Source organism: Myotis nattereri (assembly GCF_964212035.1).
Source record: "Myotis nattereri genome assembly, chromosome: X".
NCBI lineage: Eukaryota > Metazoa > Chordata > Mammalia > Chiroptera > Vespertilionidae > Myotis > Myotis nattereri.
Window position 1 is genome coordinate 16,520,206 of NC_138078.1, and position 18,280 is coordinate 16,538,485.

At 36.3% G+C, this 18,280-nt stretch overlaps 1 protein-coding gene across 1 annotated transcript in view; it reads left to right on the top strand.

The window, feature by feature from the left end:
* Window positions 1-18,280, top strand: part of POLA1 (DNA polymerase alpha 1, catalytic subunit) — a 321,815-nt gene that overhangs the window by 106,031 nt on the left and 197,504 nt on the right. The window contains exons 27-31 of the mRNA XM_081115420.1: window positions 7,518-7,550; window positions 8,321-8,413; window positions 9,562-9,767; window positions 11,809-11,941; window positions 17,737-17,868. Coding sequence (XP_080971546.1) covers window positions 7,518-7,550; window positions 8,321-8,413; window positions 9,562-9,767; window positions 11,809-11,941; window positions 17,737-17,868 — 597 coding nt within the window. The remainder of the gene's footprint in view (window positions 1-7,517; window positions 7,551-8,320; window positions 8,414-9,561; window positions 9,768-11,808; window positions 11,942-17,736; window positions 17,869-18,280) is intronic.

Here is an 18,280-nt window from a genome sequence, read left to right on the forward strand (position 1 = left end):
ATTTCATTTCAAAGAGTATATTTTAGAAAGAACACTGGGAAAGTGTGAAGAATGGCTTGGGAGGTAGTAATGCTGGAGACAGGTGGTAGGCTAAGAGTGGTGAGGGCCTGGAGGAGGGATAGCATATTGGCAGGGGGTGTTGAGCAGTGGGAACACCACACTGGAAAGCTACAGTGAAACTTGTTAGCTCATTGGATCAGAATGAAAGTCAGCCCTTTGTTTTAGTTGAAGGCTTTTGGAGAAGCCATTTGTCATGTTTGGAGCTGTTTGCAGTTTTGGATGTGATGGGTGGGGTTTAGAATGAATGCTATGGGATAGACAATTGAGTATGGTCCCAGAGAGAGAAAATGTTGAGTCATCAGTGTAATATCACTGATTCTCAACCAGGGGCAATTTCCCCTCCATGAAACATTTGGCAATATCTGAAGACAATTTTGGTTGTCACAACCGGGGAATGTATATATCTGTGCATGTCTGTACCCACATGCATGCTACTGGCATCTAGTAGGTAGAGGTCAGGAACAGCCCCTCATGACAAAGAATTATCTGACCTAAAACGTTAACAGTGTTGATGTTGAGAAACCCTGATATATATAGGGTGTCCCCTCCAAAATGTGTACACACACTTTGAGGAATTATAAAGGCAGTGCTTTTAAAAATACATTTCATTTTCAGCCCTAGCTGGTTTGGCTCAGTGGATAGAGCGTCGGCCTGCGGACTGATGGGTCTTGGGTTTGATTCTGGTCAAGGGCACATACCTTGTGGTTGCAGGCTCGAGCCCCAGACCTGGTCGGGCACGTGCAGGAGGCAACCAATCGATGTGTCTCTCTCACATAGATGTTCCTTTCTCTGTCTCTCCCCCTTCCCTTCCATGCTCTCTAAAAAAAAAAACACAAAACACACATACACACACACACACACACACAAAAAAAAAAACAACAAAACACACACACACAACAATGGGAAAATATCCTTGGGTGAGGATTAACAAAAATAAATACATACATACATAAAATACATTTCATTTTCAAAATTGAGCTATTAGCTGTTAAAGTGTGTATACATTTTCGGGGACACCCTGTATATGCAGATGTGTATATATTTTCCTGGGTGGGGGCTGGGGGAAGAACTCAACAGAAGGTGTTGGATGTTTTTATGTGCCATAAATACACTCACCCACTTTATACTAAGTGCATAAAGATGTATGCAGAAAACTTGTGAGAGCTTACATTTTTCTAGTTATTTTGCAACCACATAGACCTCAAAAGCAATCTAGAATATGGAAATATGTTTTTGTAGTGCTAATTATCTGTGTTGGACATATTAGTGCTCCCTTTGCCTAAAATTAAAGAAATGAATGTGGTTGAAATGCAAAACAACCAGATATAAAGAAGTGATATTTCTACAAGTTCAACTTGGGTTCTTAGGTTTTTGGATCTGGAAGGAATCTCAACCTTTTCATTTTATAAATGAGAGGGAAGTTTCAGACCCCTGACTTATTTTTAATATAGTGTTTTATTTTTGCAAAGCATGTTTTCAGTGTAAAGTTCTTTGCATTCCCACCTAGCTCGGGGGACTAGGTGGTAGGTAGTATAAAATCGCAATTTTAAAGAAGGGAAAAGTAAGGTTTAAGGGCAGTAAGGGACCCTGTGTCATGGGAATCTTAAAGGGGTGGAGACAGAAAGTAGGGTGCTTATTAAATCCATAGCCCTGCTCCTTGAGCTTCTCATACAGAAGATACACACTTCAGAAAAACAGGGGACAGGAAAATAGGGAAAAGGTAATCTAATATGAGGATGAAATAAATGTTCGCCAGGTGGGAGAAGTGAGTAACATTGAGTCCTGCTTGGAAACTGCTGAAATTGGGAGAAGGGAAAGCTTAGATAATGGTTGGATTACCAAAAATCATAATATTTATATTTCTAATATGTCTCTCTTCCCTATCCTTCAAAACCATTCATTTGCTACCCCTATTATGCTAATGTATTATAAAAAAAACTTTCCAGTTTATTTCTAATTTTGTCATCAGTAACAGAACTCTAAAGCCATAGAGATTTCAGTTGTCATTCTATTCATACATTATTTGTGCAGATTTGACCTTACCCATCATGCTTAGCCAGTAGAATTTCTGTTGTGTTTAGCTCCATCACATACTGAAGTGGGTTTCTTGATCGTAGATATCACTATAATAGACATGTGCTTTTGGAATAGGAGCTTGAAACTTTTTTTTAACTGTGGCAAGTTAGTGTTTTCTCTCTCTCAGTATTAATAAATACTGTTTTCGTCTGTAATAGCACCTAGAAACATTTTATGACCTTTGAATGCATTACAAGACACCACTTTCTGTCCTAACATAAAATGAAACCTCAGCTTTCTCCTGGTCTTGTTAGGGGAACCTGTAAATATACACCTCGGTGGTAGTTGTGCTTAGGTCACTGCTGTTAATCCAAGGGTAACAAACATGCTCCTACTGCTTAGTAAACCACATTGTGGGTGTATTCCTGAAGAAATTATTTTCTTTAGGAAACCCTCTTTTTGAAATATATTTCCATTTCCTTTTTAGTCCCCATCACCCTTCACCAGCCTTCAGAGCCTCAGGTTGGGGTTAAAACACCTTTTCGTATTATTTTAATTATTGCTTTCCCAGCCCCACTCCTTTCCTGTTTCCCCCTCCTCTTTTCCCCTAACGGCGCTGTTCTGCAAAGCCTGGAATGATTGATATGATGGCAGTGCTGTCATTCTTTTTAACCAAAAAAAAAGTCATTTTTGTTCTAGTTATTTTAATAGAGTCCCATTAAAGATGTATTGCTGACTGAAATATCGGCATGAAGGGCTCTCACTGAGCTGAGCCCAAGAATTAAGAAGTCAGGAAATCGGCTGCTGCATTGCAAGAGAGCCTTGTGTGACACCGAATCTCCTGATTGGGGAGATCATTACTGCTATTATGACTCGACTTGCGTAGGAATTTTAAATTCCATCTGAATGTCAGTAATAACCCTCTTAGCAAATTATCCTGAATAAAATCACGAAGGCATTTTATATAATAGGTGTTGAATTACTGGATAGATTTGCTAATTAAATACTCTTTGTTCTGCTGCAGTTGACATTACAGGGTAAGATCTTGAACAATTATTCTCAACAGCTGTACTTTGTTAAGGGAAAAATTAACCACAAAGTTTATTTTTTTACACTTGAAGTTGGCAGATTTTTGAAATGTGCTTGAAAAATTCCATCATCCAATTGGTAATGAGTAGATAAATATGCAGGTGTTGCTGTGAAATCAGATAACTGCAGACTGCCTTATTAATGAATTTAGCAAGCCTTTGTAGCCCTGTTTTCTAGCTGTTAGCACTTACAAAATGATTTTCTGTCAGAATGGGAGCTTTAATATTAGGCTTGTCACTTTAAAGTGAACTTATGAGCGGTCATCTTGCAATCACCGTACCTTGTGTCTAGTAGACCTTTCTGAATACCTGTGGCTTTTTTGTAAAATGCATTTCCTAATGGGGAAAATATCTGTAATGCATGTTTTTGATTGTTGCCTTCCAGAAAATTTATGTGGTGTAGGCTTTTTAACAAGGCAGTGAGACACAGTGAAAAGAAAAAGAAACATGAGATCCAGCTAGGAGATCAAGTTCTTGACTTTATTACTTTGGGCAAAATTGCAGAGCCTAATTTTCCTCCTCTGTAAAATGGGGCTTGTAATACCGCCTACCCTTAGAATTTGGCATTCTACAAATATTCATTAATAGCTACCGTGTATTAGGCCCTCTGCTAGATCTTGAGATGTTGGTAATCCACTGGCTACCCAACAGCTGAGCCTTCCCCAGTGAGCAGTTTGAATTGAGGGCAGCTTTGCGGTGATCCTGCTCATTAGCACTTGGACTGGATAGGGCACTGTGGTAGCCACCACCTAGAACTGCTTAGTGAAGAAACACGAGAAGTAGCGGTCAGCCTGGATGTGGGTTGTCTGGCCTAGGATGGACTGAAGAATTGACAAGCTGTAGAGAGGACCTTGAACTTGAGATATCATTGTCTTTAGTTGCTGTTGAGGTTCACTGGAAAGATGGTGATTAAAACTATCCACAGAAATTAGTACAACCTCTGTGGAGAGCTATTTGACTATATTTATTTAAAAATTTTGAATATATAACCTTTAACCCAATAAGTCTTCTTGTAGGAGTTTATCTTGTTACTGGCATATTGGCAGGTTCTACATGTGTGATGATTACTTGTTGAAGTGTGGTTATAAAGGAAAAGATTAGAAATAACATACATGGTCAGTAATAGAGCACAAATTAAGTCATGATCAGTTCATACAATGGAATACTATGTAGTCATTAAAAAAGAATAAGGCAGCTCTTTATGTGTGGGTATGGAATAAGCTCTAAGGTAAAGTGTTAGGTGAAAAAAGAAAAGCAGTGGTTAGTTTTCTACCATTTCTGTGCAAAACATCCACCAAGAGGTTTCTGCCAGTAAAGAGAAAGCCATTTTGGTGAGTGGAAATGGTTGTGAGTTGTTGGCGCGACAGAGTGGGGTAGGTGATGGTTTGCTTCATGGCATCAAGGAAGAGTAGAAGCAATTAGCTACTGCGTATGCAGAGTTGCAGTGAAAGGTTGGCGGATTGTTCCTGAGGTATTTTACTTGGTACATAACAGTTCCTTTGTGGAATTGTCCCTTGTGATGAGGAAAGCTAAGCCTAGCAGGGTGGAAGGGGCAGAGGATGAAGAGAACTCATGATAAGTAGTTCTGTCCTCACTGTGATTAACTTGACTCAGGTGGATCTCATTATTGCCCTTTTCCAACCAATGCTTTCCCTGTAATTTAAATATTAAAAAATGAAGATGAAGTGGAGGAGAGTGATTGTTTTTTCTGAGTTAAGTGAATTTTAATGTCTAGTAGAAAAGTAATTGGGATTACTGTGAGACCTACCAATCAACTAGCAAACAATCTTGTTGTTTTTAAAAAAAATGTTCTTATTGATTTCAGAGAGAGGAAGGGATAGGGAGAGAGGATTAGAAACAATGATGAGAATCATTGGTTGGCTGCCTCCTGCACGCCCCCTAGTGGGGATCAAGCCTGCAGCCTGGGCTCTATCAAACTGTGACCTGGTTCATAGGTTGACACTCAACCACTGAGTCACACTGGCCCAGCTAGCAAACAGTCTTATGTGCCTGTTACATGTGAAGTCTGGTGTTAGGCATAAACATGTCCGCTGACCACTAAGAGCTTGTGATCTAGTTGGGGAGTGGATTAAAAACTGTTTCCAGAATGGCATTACCATGATTATCTTGAGCCAGTGGTCCTTAACCCCACTTGCAACATAAGAATCATCTTGAGAGCTGTTTAGAAACATTGCTGGCACCAGTTATTGGTATTTTTAAAAAAGATTCCCAGGTGATTCCACTGTGCAGCCTTTATTAAAACCACTGGTTAGCCTAATCAGTATTACCACTACCCCCAGGACAGGGGAAGGGCTTCCTGCCCTAAGAACATAGGACAATGAATGAACAAAATTGGGAGACAGTAATGGAGGGGGGGGGGGCGCGAAGGAAATGGAAAGTAATGGGTAGATATAAAAGATATTCTAAGGTCAGGATTTATAGGGCTTTGTAATATGAAGGATAAGAAAGACAGAAATATGAGGTTCGAGCTTAGTTGACAGTGAGAACTATTGTGGATAGAAAAATAAATATAAATGAAGTAAGTCTATCTGGCCCATTGGAAAAGTGACTTCTGGTTTAAACCGATGCTTTGAAAAAATGGGCGGTAGTGAAGAGAAAATAGCCTGGAATGACTAAGGCCCCATATTTTGGAGTCAGAGTACTTGGGTTCTTATCCTTGTTCTGTCACTTATTGGGACAAATTATTTCCTCTTTTTTTTTTGCATCTAACAAATGGGGATATTAATAGTGGTTACTTCTTGGGGACCTTGAAGAATAAAATGAGAAAATACACAAGATGCTTGTAGTAGAGTATCTGCCCCCCCCTCCCCCCCACACACACCACATTCTGGGTGCTCATTATGTTATATTACTTTTCTTTTCACATGGTATGATATATTTTCTTTATTTTTGAAAATATTGGGGTGACATTGATTGACAAAAACCATACAAATTTCAAGTGTACAACTCAATAAAACATCATCTGCACACTGCATCATGCACCCAACGCCCCAAGCAAAATTTATTAAATTTGTATTACTTCTGCTCTGGTCCCTGATAATTTATATCTGTTTTGGTACATATCCACATTATAACCTATATGTGTCTAATCTTATAGCTATACAGGCCTTGGGACAGACCTTTCTACAGATATTATCTGTATGATTGTCTTCATTCACTAAATTTTTAATGAGCCCCACTTCTGTACTATCACTATGCTAGCTTCAGGCCTATAGAGAAGGTCTACTTTCTGCCTTCAAGAAATTTAGTGTAGAAAAGAAATTTAAATCTAATATGTATTTTATATATATTTTGCTTTTACTTTTTAAGATCCTGAATACTATGAGTAAGAATTGGCAGATTTGAAATGCTCTGTCACAATTTTTTTTCAGCCACGCAGTTCTATTTAAATATTAGTAATGAGAATAGTTGCCTTTTTTCCATATTATAAAGGGATACAGTCAGTTCTTGAATAATGTCATTTTGTTTGTCGTTTCATTATAACACTGGTGAGAAAAAAATCTTCCCAGTTGGGGCCACTGTCTGTGTGGAGTTTGCATGTTCTCCCCATGTCTGCGTGGCTTTTGTCCAGTTTCCTCCCACATCCCAAAGATGTGCATGTTTGGTGAACTGGCGTCTCTACATTGTCCCAGTCTGAGTGAGTGTGGGTGTGGGTGTGAGTGCACCCTGCGATGGAAAGACGTCCTGTCCAGGGTGGGTGCCCACCTGTGCCATGAGCTGCCAGGATAGGCTCTGGCCACTGGTGACCCTAAGCTGGAATAGGCTGGATGGAAAAGAATATTTTGTTTTTATTCATCTTCCTTAAATGTATGTGTAGCTCATCTTTATTTCAATGTTTACCATTAGAAGTGTTTGGGTGTTTATTTAAAAGTTCGGTGATGTTTTTGTGACTGTAGGAAATATGACACAGGAACTTAACTTAATATGACATAGGAACTTACTCTTGTTTATGTTAATTAGCCTATGGTTTCCTTATATGTTGTTTCACCCAAAGTCGCAGTTCCCAGGAACCTATCCATGATGTTAAGTGAGGACTTACTGTATTTTTATTATGCATGTTTATTAAATAGAGATCGTTACATAGATCTGGTTTCATAGAGTTTACATTGATCTTTACAACAGATCTTTTTACATATCTCTAAGAATCAACATAGAGGCAAATTTATTTTTTAGATTATGTTGATGTTGTTATTTTGAGAATTATAGTTAGAAAATGACCAAGAGCTTTAAAAATATGTGGAAATAACATCATCGGGCTACTTATCTATGTGTTTATATTTTATGTTTTTGCAATTATGTAATGCATTAATCTTGACTTTCTGTTTCATTTAGATTTTGATGCATACGAAAGAGATGGTACAGAAGGTAATGCTGAGCACTTTCATCATATAACAACTCTTAAACATCATACTTAGTGACATTTTTGTATTCAAGGAAAATTGCAACCCAAACAGACTGGAAATGGCTTCTTAGGATGTCTGGTTTACATTTATAATCCCCCCTAATGGATTATAGCTTTTTTCTTTTACAAACACTGATATGATCTAGCCGCTGCTTGAAGCCTATATGTGAGTGTTTCAAGCAAATTAGTAACAGTGCTAATTAGAGTTTACTTCCTGGCCTTTGTACTGTATGTGCTCTAGTGTTGTTTGCTATGATTGATTTTTTTTGGCACTCTCCGTATTCTACTAAATACTGTTTGAAACTGTTAAGAATTTAATATGGATTTGTGCCTCTGAATTTTAAAATCCTATTATGTTTCTGTTCCATAAATTGCCATGACCACTAAGCTTGTGGTACAGTGAGTAAATATAGTCCCCCTTTCCTAGTCTCTTATCCTCCTTTGTATTATTCAGTTACACATTTTGTTTCCACTGAAACTAGACACTTCCCCTGCCATTGTAATATCTGTTTTAAGAAAAATAAGGAGATGTTTTAATGTGGCAGTGTTCACCTTTCTGGTATATTGGGGCTTAATCTTCATTTGTACACTCCTCACAATATGGATAAGAGTAAATATAACCTTTGGAAAAATCCTTGGAATGTGTGGTTTTTGTATGGAAAATTTCGTTTCATTATGCATAATGGTCACCATGTTTTAGTTGTTAATTTTTATAATTCTTGCTTTTCATTAGATGAATCTTGAAGTTATTTATGGAGATACAGATTCAATAATGATAAACACCAATAGCACCAATCTGGAAGAAGTATTTAAATTGGGAAACAAGGTGAGATAATTTGATAAAATTATCTGTTTTATCTACTTTTGTGAATTATTTTCAACTTGGAACTTCATAAATTCATGTATATGTACATTGTGTGCTTCTGGAAATAATAAACGTAGTGCCTTCAGTTCTTCATCCTCTTTTATTTTTGTTAGCCTCTTCTCTAATTGTTTTGAGGATAAAATTAAAATAAAATTGTTTTTTCCTTAAATGATAGATATGGTTTGCCTTTGAGAACAGTCTAAGTCTGATAAGTTTAAGATGTTATCAAGTTAGTACTTATCACAGGGTTATTCATAAGGAGAAATGTCTCTAGTAGTGTTCAGATGCCTTTCGTACACTATTTGATATGAATAAGTACCTACCTACCTACATGCCTATACACCCATCTATAATTTTAATAGGAGTACTTAAAATATATTTGAAAAGATAAGGGGACATTTAAAAATAATCATTTGTAGCTTACTACAAATGTTAGCACACTTAGTTAGCACACTTAGTGTTTCTTGAGCACTTACTATGTTAAAATATTGTTTCAATAAACTAAAAATAAGGTATCATCTTACAAACTAAGACCTTCCTACCTGTCTTCTCTGAAATGTATGAAATTTGAGCTATAGTCTTCACTTGAGAGTAAGCCTAGCATATTGTATTCATATTGGACCTTGAAAAACTATATATTTTCCCTAGAGGCGATGGTCTGTGCCATGTCCCTATCAGTAAAGAGCAGGTGACTGTTCATTTATTTGTTCAGCATATATTTATTTGCTTATATTTAAGGTACTTATAGTCAAGGTACAGTGAGATTATAGACATTATTTTAATAGCTCAAGTTTTACTTATTTCTGGACTGTGTAATCTCTAATTCAGTAGTTTGAAGGTAAGTACATATGCTTTTAGATTTTAAAAAGACTATGTCATAATTTTTATAATTCTTGAGGCTGACCTTGCCAGTTCTGTCCTTGTGCTTTTTTTTTAAGTGTTCTGCATTGAATCTAAAAATATCGTGTTCCATATATGCTGAGTAAATGCATTCTAGTATCGTGTGACTTCAAGTTCTGTTTAGATTGACTCCTGGGAATTTGTAGCATGTTCATGTTCTTCCTACTAGATGTTTGAGAATATAATATTAATGATTGAAATTTTCACAGGTAAAAAGTGAAGTGAATAAATTGTACAAACTGCTTGAAATCGACATTGATGGAATTTTCAAGTCTCTACTACTGTTGAAGAAAAAGAAATATGCTGCTCTGGTTGTAGAACCAACATCGGATGGGAATTACGTCACTAAACAGGAGCTGAAAGGATTAGATATAGTTAGAAGAGATTGGTGTGATCTTGCTAAAGATACTGGAAAGTGAGTTCTGCTTTGGTTTTTTATTTTGTTGTTTGTCTTTTAAAAATTCAGGTGTGAATGACATGACAACACTTGTGATTCTGCCAAGCACAAGGACACAGCTTCTTTTTTCTTATTGTTATTATTGCATATTAATAATTCTTACTTATTTGGAGGGGAGTTTGATACATTTTTAAAAAGCCACACTGGTTCAGTAAGAGATGCTTGCTGTAGAATTCATCTCATGAGTATTTACTCATGTTGAGAGTAAACTTTCACATTTTGATCCTTACAGAGTTGGTTTTGTTTAATGTTGTTTTGTTTTTGTATGGTTTTGCTTTAATATTCCTATTAGAGAGTGCAATGTATTGTGTTCCTATATTATCCTAGAACAGTGGTTCTCAACCTTGGCTGCACATTAGATTCACCTGGGAATCTTTTTAAAATCCTGATTTCTGGGCCTCATCCTCTGGAAATTTTGCTTCTTTGTTATGGAGTGGGGCCACAACATTAGTAACAAAGAAACAGAATTTCTGGAGGATGAGGCCCAGAAATCAGGATTTTAAAAAGATTCCCAGGTGAATCTAATGTGCAGCCAAGGTTGAGAACCACTGTCCTAGAACCTTTTAGGAACATAATTGTTAAGGCATCCCCATTTTATGGCTTAAAATGTCCTAGGATTCAGAGTGGACCATGGAGTGAGACTTTGTTCCCACCAGTATAATTTGTGTGCAAATATTCTTACCTAAGGTTAATTTAAGAGCTAGTTCTCAAAAACCATATGTCCCTCAGAAATATTATGTACCTCATGAGTGACCCCCTAGCTTTGCACCTGAGACTAAAGATTGTATTAAGACCTGTTTCATTTTTTTAGGATCATATTAATTTATAAAACACCCATTTAGAAAATGAATTGTTGGGTACGTTATTTGCCATCTTTCCAGATATTCCTGGTTTGTGATCCTGAGCAATTCTGAAAATAGAAGAATTTTTTTTTCTTGAAAGCGAAATTTTAAATTAATTTTAACATTGCTGAATATCAGCATATTTTACTTGTTTTCCATTCTTCCTCTTGTTTTCAAGTCAGGAGATTGTGAGCAATTGTTGCTTCTGCAAACTACTCTTGATTAGGCAAAGTTGATCATCCAAGTATAGGTCACTGTTAGCCTTTTATGAAATGTAGTTTGAAATGCTTCATTGCCCCCAAATGTACCAAAGATGAAAGTACTTTGTATAGACTGTCGATTAGAGTGTTCTCTTCAGCTTTGTGTTTTCCAAGAAAAGATGCATCATAATAGAAGTAAATTTCTCTGAGTTAGAAATGTATTAGTAATTAAAGCTATACAAATGTTTTTGTCAGGGTTCTTTTTCTGACAAATTATAATGCAGCTGTCAAACCCTCGCTCTGCATTTTTCTCAGAAATGGATAAAATATTGGCTTTCTTACTCCTTTTCGTTTTCTTTTTTTTCCTTTTTTGTGGGAGTCTGGTGGAATAACGCGACGTTTTTAAGGAATAGTGTAAAGTTAGAGAAGAACACTGAGCAATATAATGAAGCTGAAGAAAGAAAAGTTTGAAATATTTGTGTGTTTTTAAAATTTACATAGAGAGCTGTATATTTCTATATACTTAGCTAATGATCATCTAAGGCAGAGATGATATCTTGATATCAGAGCTAACATCTTGGTGCTTTATGAGGAAAGTGAAATACTTATCGTCTGACATTTTAACTTATGAGTAGAGTATAACTGCTTTTGAATTTTGTAATTGCTTAAAAATACAATGGAATATATACCCTTTCTGTCTGTACTTTTGTATGATGCATTAGATGCTGCATAAAAAATTATCTGTATGTCTAAGGGCAAACCTGACAGTCCAAGGTTGGTAAACCTTTGGCAGAGTTAATGTTAGAAAACAAATAGTAATGGCCTTTTAGACTTTAACCCTCATGTTAGCTTTTATTACAGTTCTTGTCCACATGTTAATCTATTGGCATTTATCTTTTTTCACCTTTATTAATGAAGTATGATATTTAAAAAATCAGTCCCTCTCTTTTTTTGCAGCTTTGTCATTGGCCAGATTCTTTCTGATCAAAGCCGGGATACTATAGTGGAAAATATTCAAAAGAGGTTAATAGAAATTGGAGAAGATGTGCTAAATGGCAGTGTCCCAGTGAGCCAGTTTGAAATTAACAAGGTAAATGTAGCATTTATTGCTGAGCCCAGCTGTTGCCACGTGTTTTTCTCCTCCTTCAGATAGTTGAAGAACCACCTTATCCTTGCAATTGAAATAAATTCTAGCTGGTGATGAAAGCTGCTTAACAACTATCTCACAGACTGCGCATTAGCATAAAACTTCCTGTTCCAGCCATTGGTACCTCCATGTCTGCTGCAGGGCCTTCTCTCTTCATTCTTACTTTAATTCATGGAAGCCTTCTTCCTATGCCAATGGTTCTCAACCTTCCTAATGCCGTGACCTTTTAATACAGTTCCTCATGTTGTGGTGACCCCCAACCATAAAATTATTTTTGTTGCTACTTCATAACTGTAATTTTGCTACTGTTATGAATCGTAATGTAAATATCTGATATGCAGGATGTATTTTCATTGTTACAAATTGAATATAATTAAAGCATAGTGATTAATCACAAAAACAATATGTGATTATATATGTGTTTTCCGATGGTCTTAGGCGACCCCTGTGAAAGGGTCGTTCGACCCCAAAGGGGTCGCGACCCACAATTTGAGAACCGCTGTAGAGGTTCTGTAGAGTAATATAGTTGATGTTTCAGGGACTAGAGAGTACTGCCTTCTTCATAGTCCTCCTAAGTTATAGTTGTTTGGGGTCAGGCCTGTCAGCTGAGAGAGAGAGAGCATGTGCGTGCGTGCGTGCCTGTAACTTCACAGAAGGTGATCCTTAGAGGTACTGTAATTAAGCAGGTTTTTTAGGACCTAACTATAAGTTACACTTTATGGGCAGTCTTAGTTGTTGAAAATAGGGAATACTTTTTTCTTACCTAGTTTGAAAAAATAAAATCCTCATTTACAAGATGTTAGGTTACAGATTTTTCCCATTCACAAAGAGTAAGTACTTAGAAGCTAATTTTGTAAATACCATTTTAGCAGTTTTGTGATAAATAGATTTTGTTCTCCAAGCTCATAAAATGTAATTTTAATAAAAGATAATATAATCGTTACATTAAATGGAAATTTTAGAATTAAAACTCAATCATAATTTGCTTATGATAAAAGTAATGCTTGCCCCAATATTTTCAGTACCCACCTGGCTTTGTAAAGTATATGATTGTCTAACCACTATACTGTACACATGTAACTAATACAAAATAATATAGGATATAAACTAACTTAAAAATAAAAAATTGTATTTTAAAAGAGAAATACTATCAAAAGAAAAAAAGCAATGCTTGCCATTTTTGCAAACATTTTTATGTTGCAGCAATTACAATATTAAAATACTGAAATCTATTTTCACTTAACATAAGCAATTTTTTTCACATTTTTATATTACCTTAAAAACCATCTTGTATATCAGTGTGTTAATCTTATATTTCACTGCTAAAACTTTATTTAAACTTTTTGTTTGATTATTTAAATTATTTATTTTTGCTATTGTAAATAACTATATTTTTTTAAGAAGTTTTTTTTTTTAATATATTTTATTGATTTTTTACAGAGAGGAAGGGAGAGAGATAGAGAGTCAGAAACATCGATGAGAGAGAAACATCGATCAGCTGCCTCCTGCACACCCCCTACTGGGGATGTGCCTGCAACCCAGGTACATGCCCTTGACCGGAAACGAACCCGGGACCCTTGAGTCCGCAGGCCGACGCTCTATCCACTGAGCCAAACCGGTTTTGGCCTAAATAACTATATTAAACATCTTTGTCCATTTAACTTTTTGCTTTCGGATCAGTTACTTTCTTAGTTTAGAATCCTTGAAGTGGAATATTTGAGTCAAAAGATATGAAGATCTGTATGGCTCTTGTCAAATTGCTTTGCAAAAAGGTGATACCAATTGATAATAAGAAAATATGTGCCAATTTCACCACAGATTTGCTTGTATTGGTGATATTTCACTGGCGATGCAATCATTGGTGATATTTAAATAAAACATTGCTACCATAATGGATATGAAACAAAATTTCACTATTGGATTTCATTTACATTTCTTTGATTTCTAGAGAGAATGAATATTTTCTATGTATGTCTTATGATTTGTATTTAGTCTTAACTAAGTCACTTGTTCATTACACTTTGACCCGTGATATCTTTAGTCACAAAAGAAGACATTCATTTATACATAAAAATATTGAATTATAAGAAAATGTGTACCTTGGCACTAGCTCTTCACTTTAAGTGATGCAATGGCATGGAACTACTTGTAAAATCTAGAAAATGGTTTCTTTTTAGATTTTGTTTTGTCTCTCAAAAATTTGAATTGAGTAAGAGTTATTACTTCAATCTGCCTCTGATCAATTTTAGCATCTATTCTGCAGACTGTATCCTTGACACTGTCTACCTTCTTAGAAGTGTGTGATTTCATGAGTTTGGAAGGCTCAGTCTAAACATGAATACATTATTGGCAAAATAACACTGAGCACATGTCCTCTAGGGTAGTGGGCCCACACCGTCATCTCATATGAATGATGAGACAGTATTACTAGTGTGCAAAGAAACCTGGAGTCATAAACATACTGGCAGTCTTCAAGTTCTCATGAACAGTCTACAATTTTGTTATTTTAAAGTTTTTATTATTGAAAATTTTAAAATTTGATATAGAAGTAGAGTGGTATCATGAACCCCCATGTACCCATCATTCAGCTTTGATAATTATCAACTTACAGTGATACATTATTATCATTAACTAGATGCCCAGTGCATGAATTCGTGCACCAGTGGGGTCCCTTGGCCTGGCCTGCGGGATCGGGCCAAAACTGGCTCTCTGACATCCCCTGAGGGGTCCCGGATTGCGAGAGGGTGCAGGCCAGGCCGAGGGACCCCACTGGTGCACGTTTGGGGCCAGGGAGGGATGCAGGAGGTTGGCCAGCTGGGGATGGACCAAGGGAGGGCTCCAGGGCGTGTCCTGCCTATCTTGCCTAGTCCCAATCGGCTAGATGCCAGCAGCAAGCTAACCTACCGGTCGGAGCATCTGCCCCCTGGTGGTCAGTGCACGTCATAGTGACTGGTCGACAAGTCAACTATCTGCCCCCTGGTGATCAGTGCATGTCATAGTGAGCGGTTGAGCAGCCTTAGCATATCATTAGCGTATTACACTTTGGTTGAATGGACGACCAGACACTTAGCATATTATTAGGCTTTTATTATATAGGATAATAGTACTTAGTGTGAATGGAGCTGTGCATAGTTTTTTTCCTGTGGCAGAACTGAAACTGACTTACTGTCTATATATCCTCCATTTCACTTGAAGTGAGCTATAAAAGAACTCATTTGCTTATTTAATCATCTATTCATCAAACATGGAGTACTTCTTATGTGCACAGTACTGGAATCTGGGTTATAAAAGTGAATGAGCAAAGCATGGTCTATATTTTCAAAATGTTAATGGTCTCTTGAAGATATTTACTGTCCTCTATTTTTATACTTATTTTTCAAAACACAGTGCAATATACAGAATTGTATATCTGAAACCTATATAATTTTATTAACCAATGTCACCCCAATAAATTCAATATTCAATAAAAAAGAATTTCTGCAGATATAACTACAATAAATTCTAATGAAAAGACTCTCTATTTAATAATTATTCCTGCAGCGGTTCTCAACCTGTGGGTCGCGAACAATGAAAATACATCCTGCATATCAGATATTTACATTACGATTCATAACAGTAGCAAAATTACAGTTATGAAGTAGCAACGAAAATAATTTTATGGTTGGGGGTCACCACAACATGAGGAACTGTATTACAGGGCCGCGGCATTAGGAAGGTTGAGAACCACTGACGGTAAGCTGTTTATATGTCAGAGGTGATTTGTCCTGTTAACATTTGTCTGAATATTTGTACTATTTAAAACTTGTGAGCATTTCAGTTTTTACTTTTATCTCTTTGAAAAAGCAGTGGAATAGAAGAGTCTATGTATATGACTGGTTGTGAATGGTCTTATTACAGGATGGATAGATAGATGTAGATATAGATATAGATAATAAAATTTCAGTAGCTATAGATGATGCTGGTAGGAGTTGAAAATGGGAGGTTAGCCTAGGGTGGAGGGATGAAGTGGTATTTACCACTATAAAATTTTAGCCCTTGTTGCCACAAACAACTGATTTTCTGAACTACTGTAGTCTTAGCTTAAATATATTTCATAAAGTAACACAAAATGTGACAGCTGATTTTTATAGACCTGGCTAATTTGAGCCTAAACCACCAGAAAGCATTTTTCCCCCCAAATCAAGGCACCTAAAACTAGCTTGTAAAACCCCCAATAGTCCCAATTTAATAATTGGAAAGTATGTCAGATGAAATTCAGAATTTCTTAACATTGCACTGAAGTATAGTCAATTGGAGAAGATAATGGTTTTCTCAAGTAGAGTTATATTGATTAAGATTTCTAGGCACTATTACCCAACTGAGTCAATCAAGACTTCGCATAATTCAAGTTTGAGGAGATTCAAATACTTGGAGAGTTTCCTAGGCACTCTCCTACACTGAGCGTCTGATTTAGAAAGTGTATATAATGTGGGTATGTGCAGCCGTGTTTGAGGACCTGCTTTATTCTAATCTGTAACAGTTCTCAGATTTCCTAGCCTCAGGACACCTTCACACTCTGAAAATAATTGAGGCCTCTAAGAGCTTTGGTTTATGTGGTTTGTGTTGATATTTACTGTGCTAGAAATTAAAACTGAGAAATTTTAAGAGCATTTATTAATTTATTTAACAGCAATAAGCCCATCATGTGATTACAAAAATAACTATTTTGAAACAAAAACAAATTAGCCAGAGGAGTGACATCATTTTACAATTTTGCAGATCTTTTTAATGTCCAGTTTAGGAGAATACATCTGGATTCTCATGTGCTTGCACATCCAATTTGTTGTGATGTGTGGCTTAGGTTGAGTATAGGAAGAAAATCCAGTTTCCACAAATATGTTGTTGGAAAAGGGAGATGTATTTCAGTAACTTTTTTCAGATAATTGTGCATATTCTTCTTTGATTCTACACCAAGACTCTCTAAGTAGTGTTTTTTAAAGGTTATTTATAATGCGGAATCTGAAACCATGTCAGTGAACTTTGCATACTCTCTTACATTAAACTCTATTGGTCTGTGTTGTACTTTGATTGGCTATTTTACCCGTGCATGACATTATGCTTGAACTTAGTGAATTAATTTAGAGTGAGTGACATCATTTATCCTGCAAACATTTGGTTGCTACTGTACGTCAGGTATCATTCTGAGCACTGGGAATGCAGCTGTGAGTAAGGCTGGCATGTTCCTGCTCTCCTGGCGCTTACTTTCTGTTAGAGACTCATCATTCTGCCTTTGTAGAGCTTAAGTTGACAGTGGGAGTAAATCCAGTGATTTATGGTACCTTTGGGATTTATTTAGGCTAGAAAAGCTTTTGAGAAACACATCCGTAAGTCAGAGTAGCTGTTATCCATCATCCATCAGTCCTAACTGATCAGTTAATTCAGTGAGAGAATCGCAAACATTAGGAGAAACTCTAAGATTGAATTTATAGTCTTATTTTTTTATGTGTAAGTATTATGTGTCATAGCCCATAAACTTGTATTTCTTTTTTTTTTTTTGTCAAGGTTGCATCTGGTTACATTAGTTACTAAATGTAGGAGGATGGAATGTCTAAAGATTCTGTGACAGTGTTTTCTACATATATCTTATGTCATTTCTATGTTTATGTATGATTCTAGCAAAGATGTACTAGTGTATAGCTGTGTGAGAAGGGTTTTATTCTAAAGTTTGGGGCATTTTGTTCCCTCTTTTTCTCTTTTAGGCATTGACAAAGGATCCTCAGGATTACCCGGATAAAAAAAGCCTACCTCACGTACATGTCGCTCTCTGGATAAATTCTCAAGGAGGCAGAAAGGTGAAAGCTGGAGATACTGTGTCGTATGTCATCTGTCAGGTAAAAATATCATAATTAAGACTCATACCACTTATGACACAAAGTAAAATCCAAATGGCCACAATGTCTTATTTTAATAGCCTTTAAGATAATTGATGCTGTCAAGAGATGGTTTAGTCTGATTGGTTTTACAGCATTTAAAAATAGTCAGGATATGGCATATTTTATTAAAATTTTTGCAAAACAAAGACGTGTATTTTGGGTCACTGAAATTATTTTGGTGAGACAGGTATATGACAGTAACTACAGTTAACTTCAGTGAAAATGTATATAGGTTTGGTCATATGTCCAGCAGCAGTCATTTATCATTCCTTTTGCCACAGTTTCCATTATGAATATTGGTAGAATAAGAGAGTAAATGCATTTTCCCTAGCCTTTGTTCAAAGAATTATTTGAAAGAAATACAAAATGC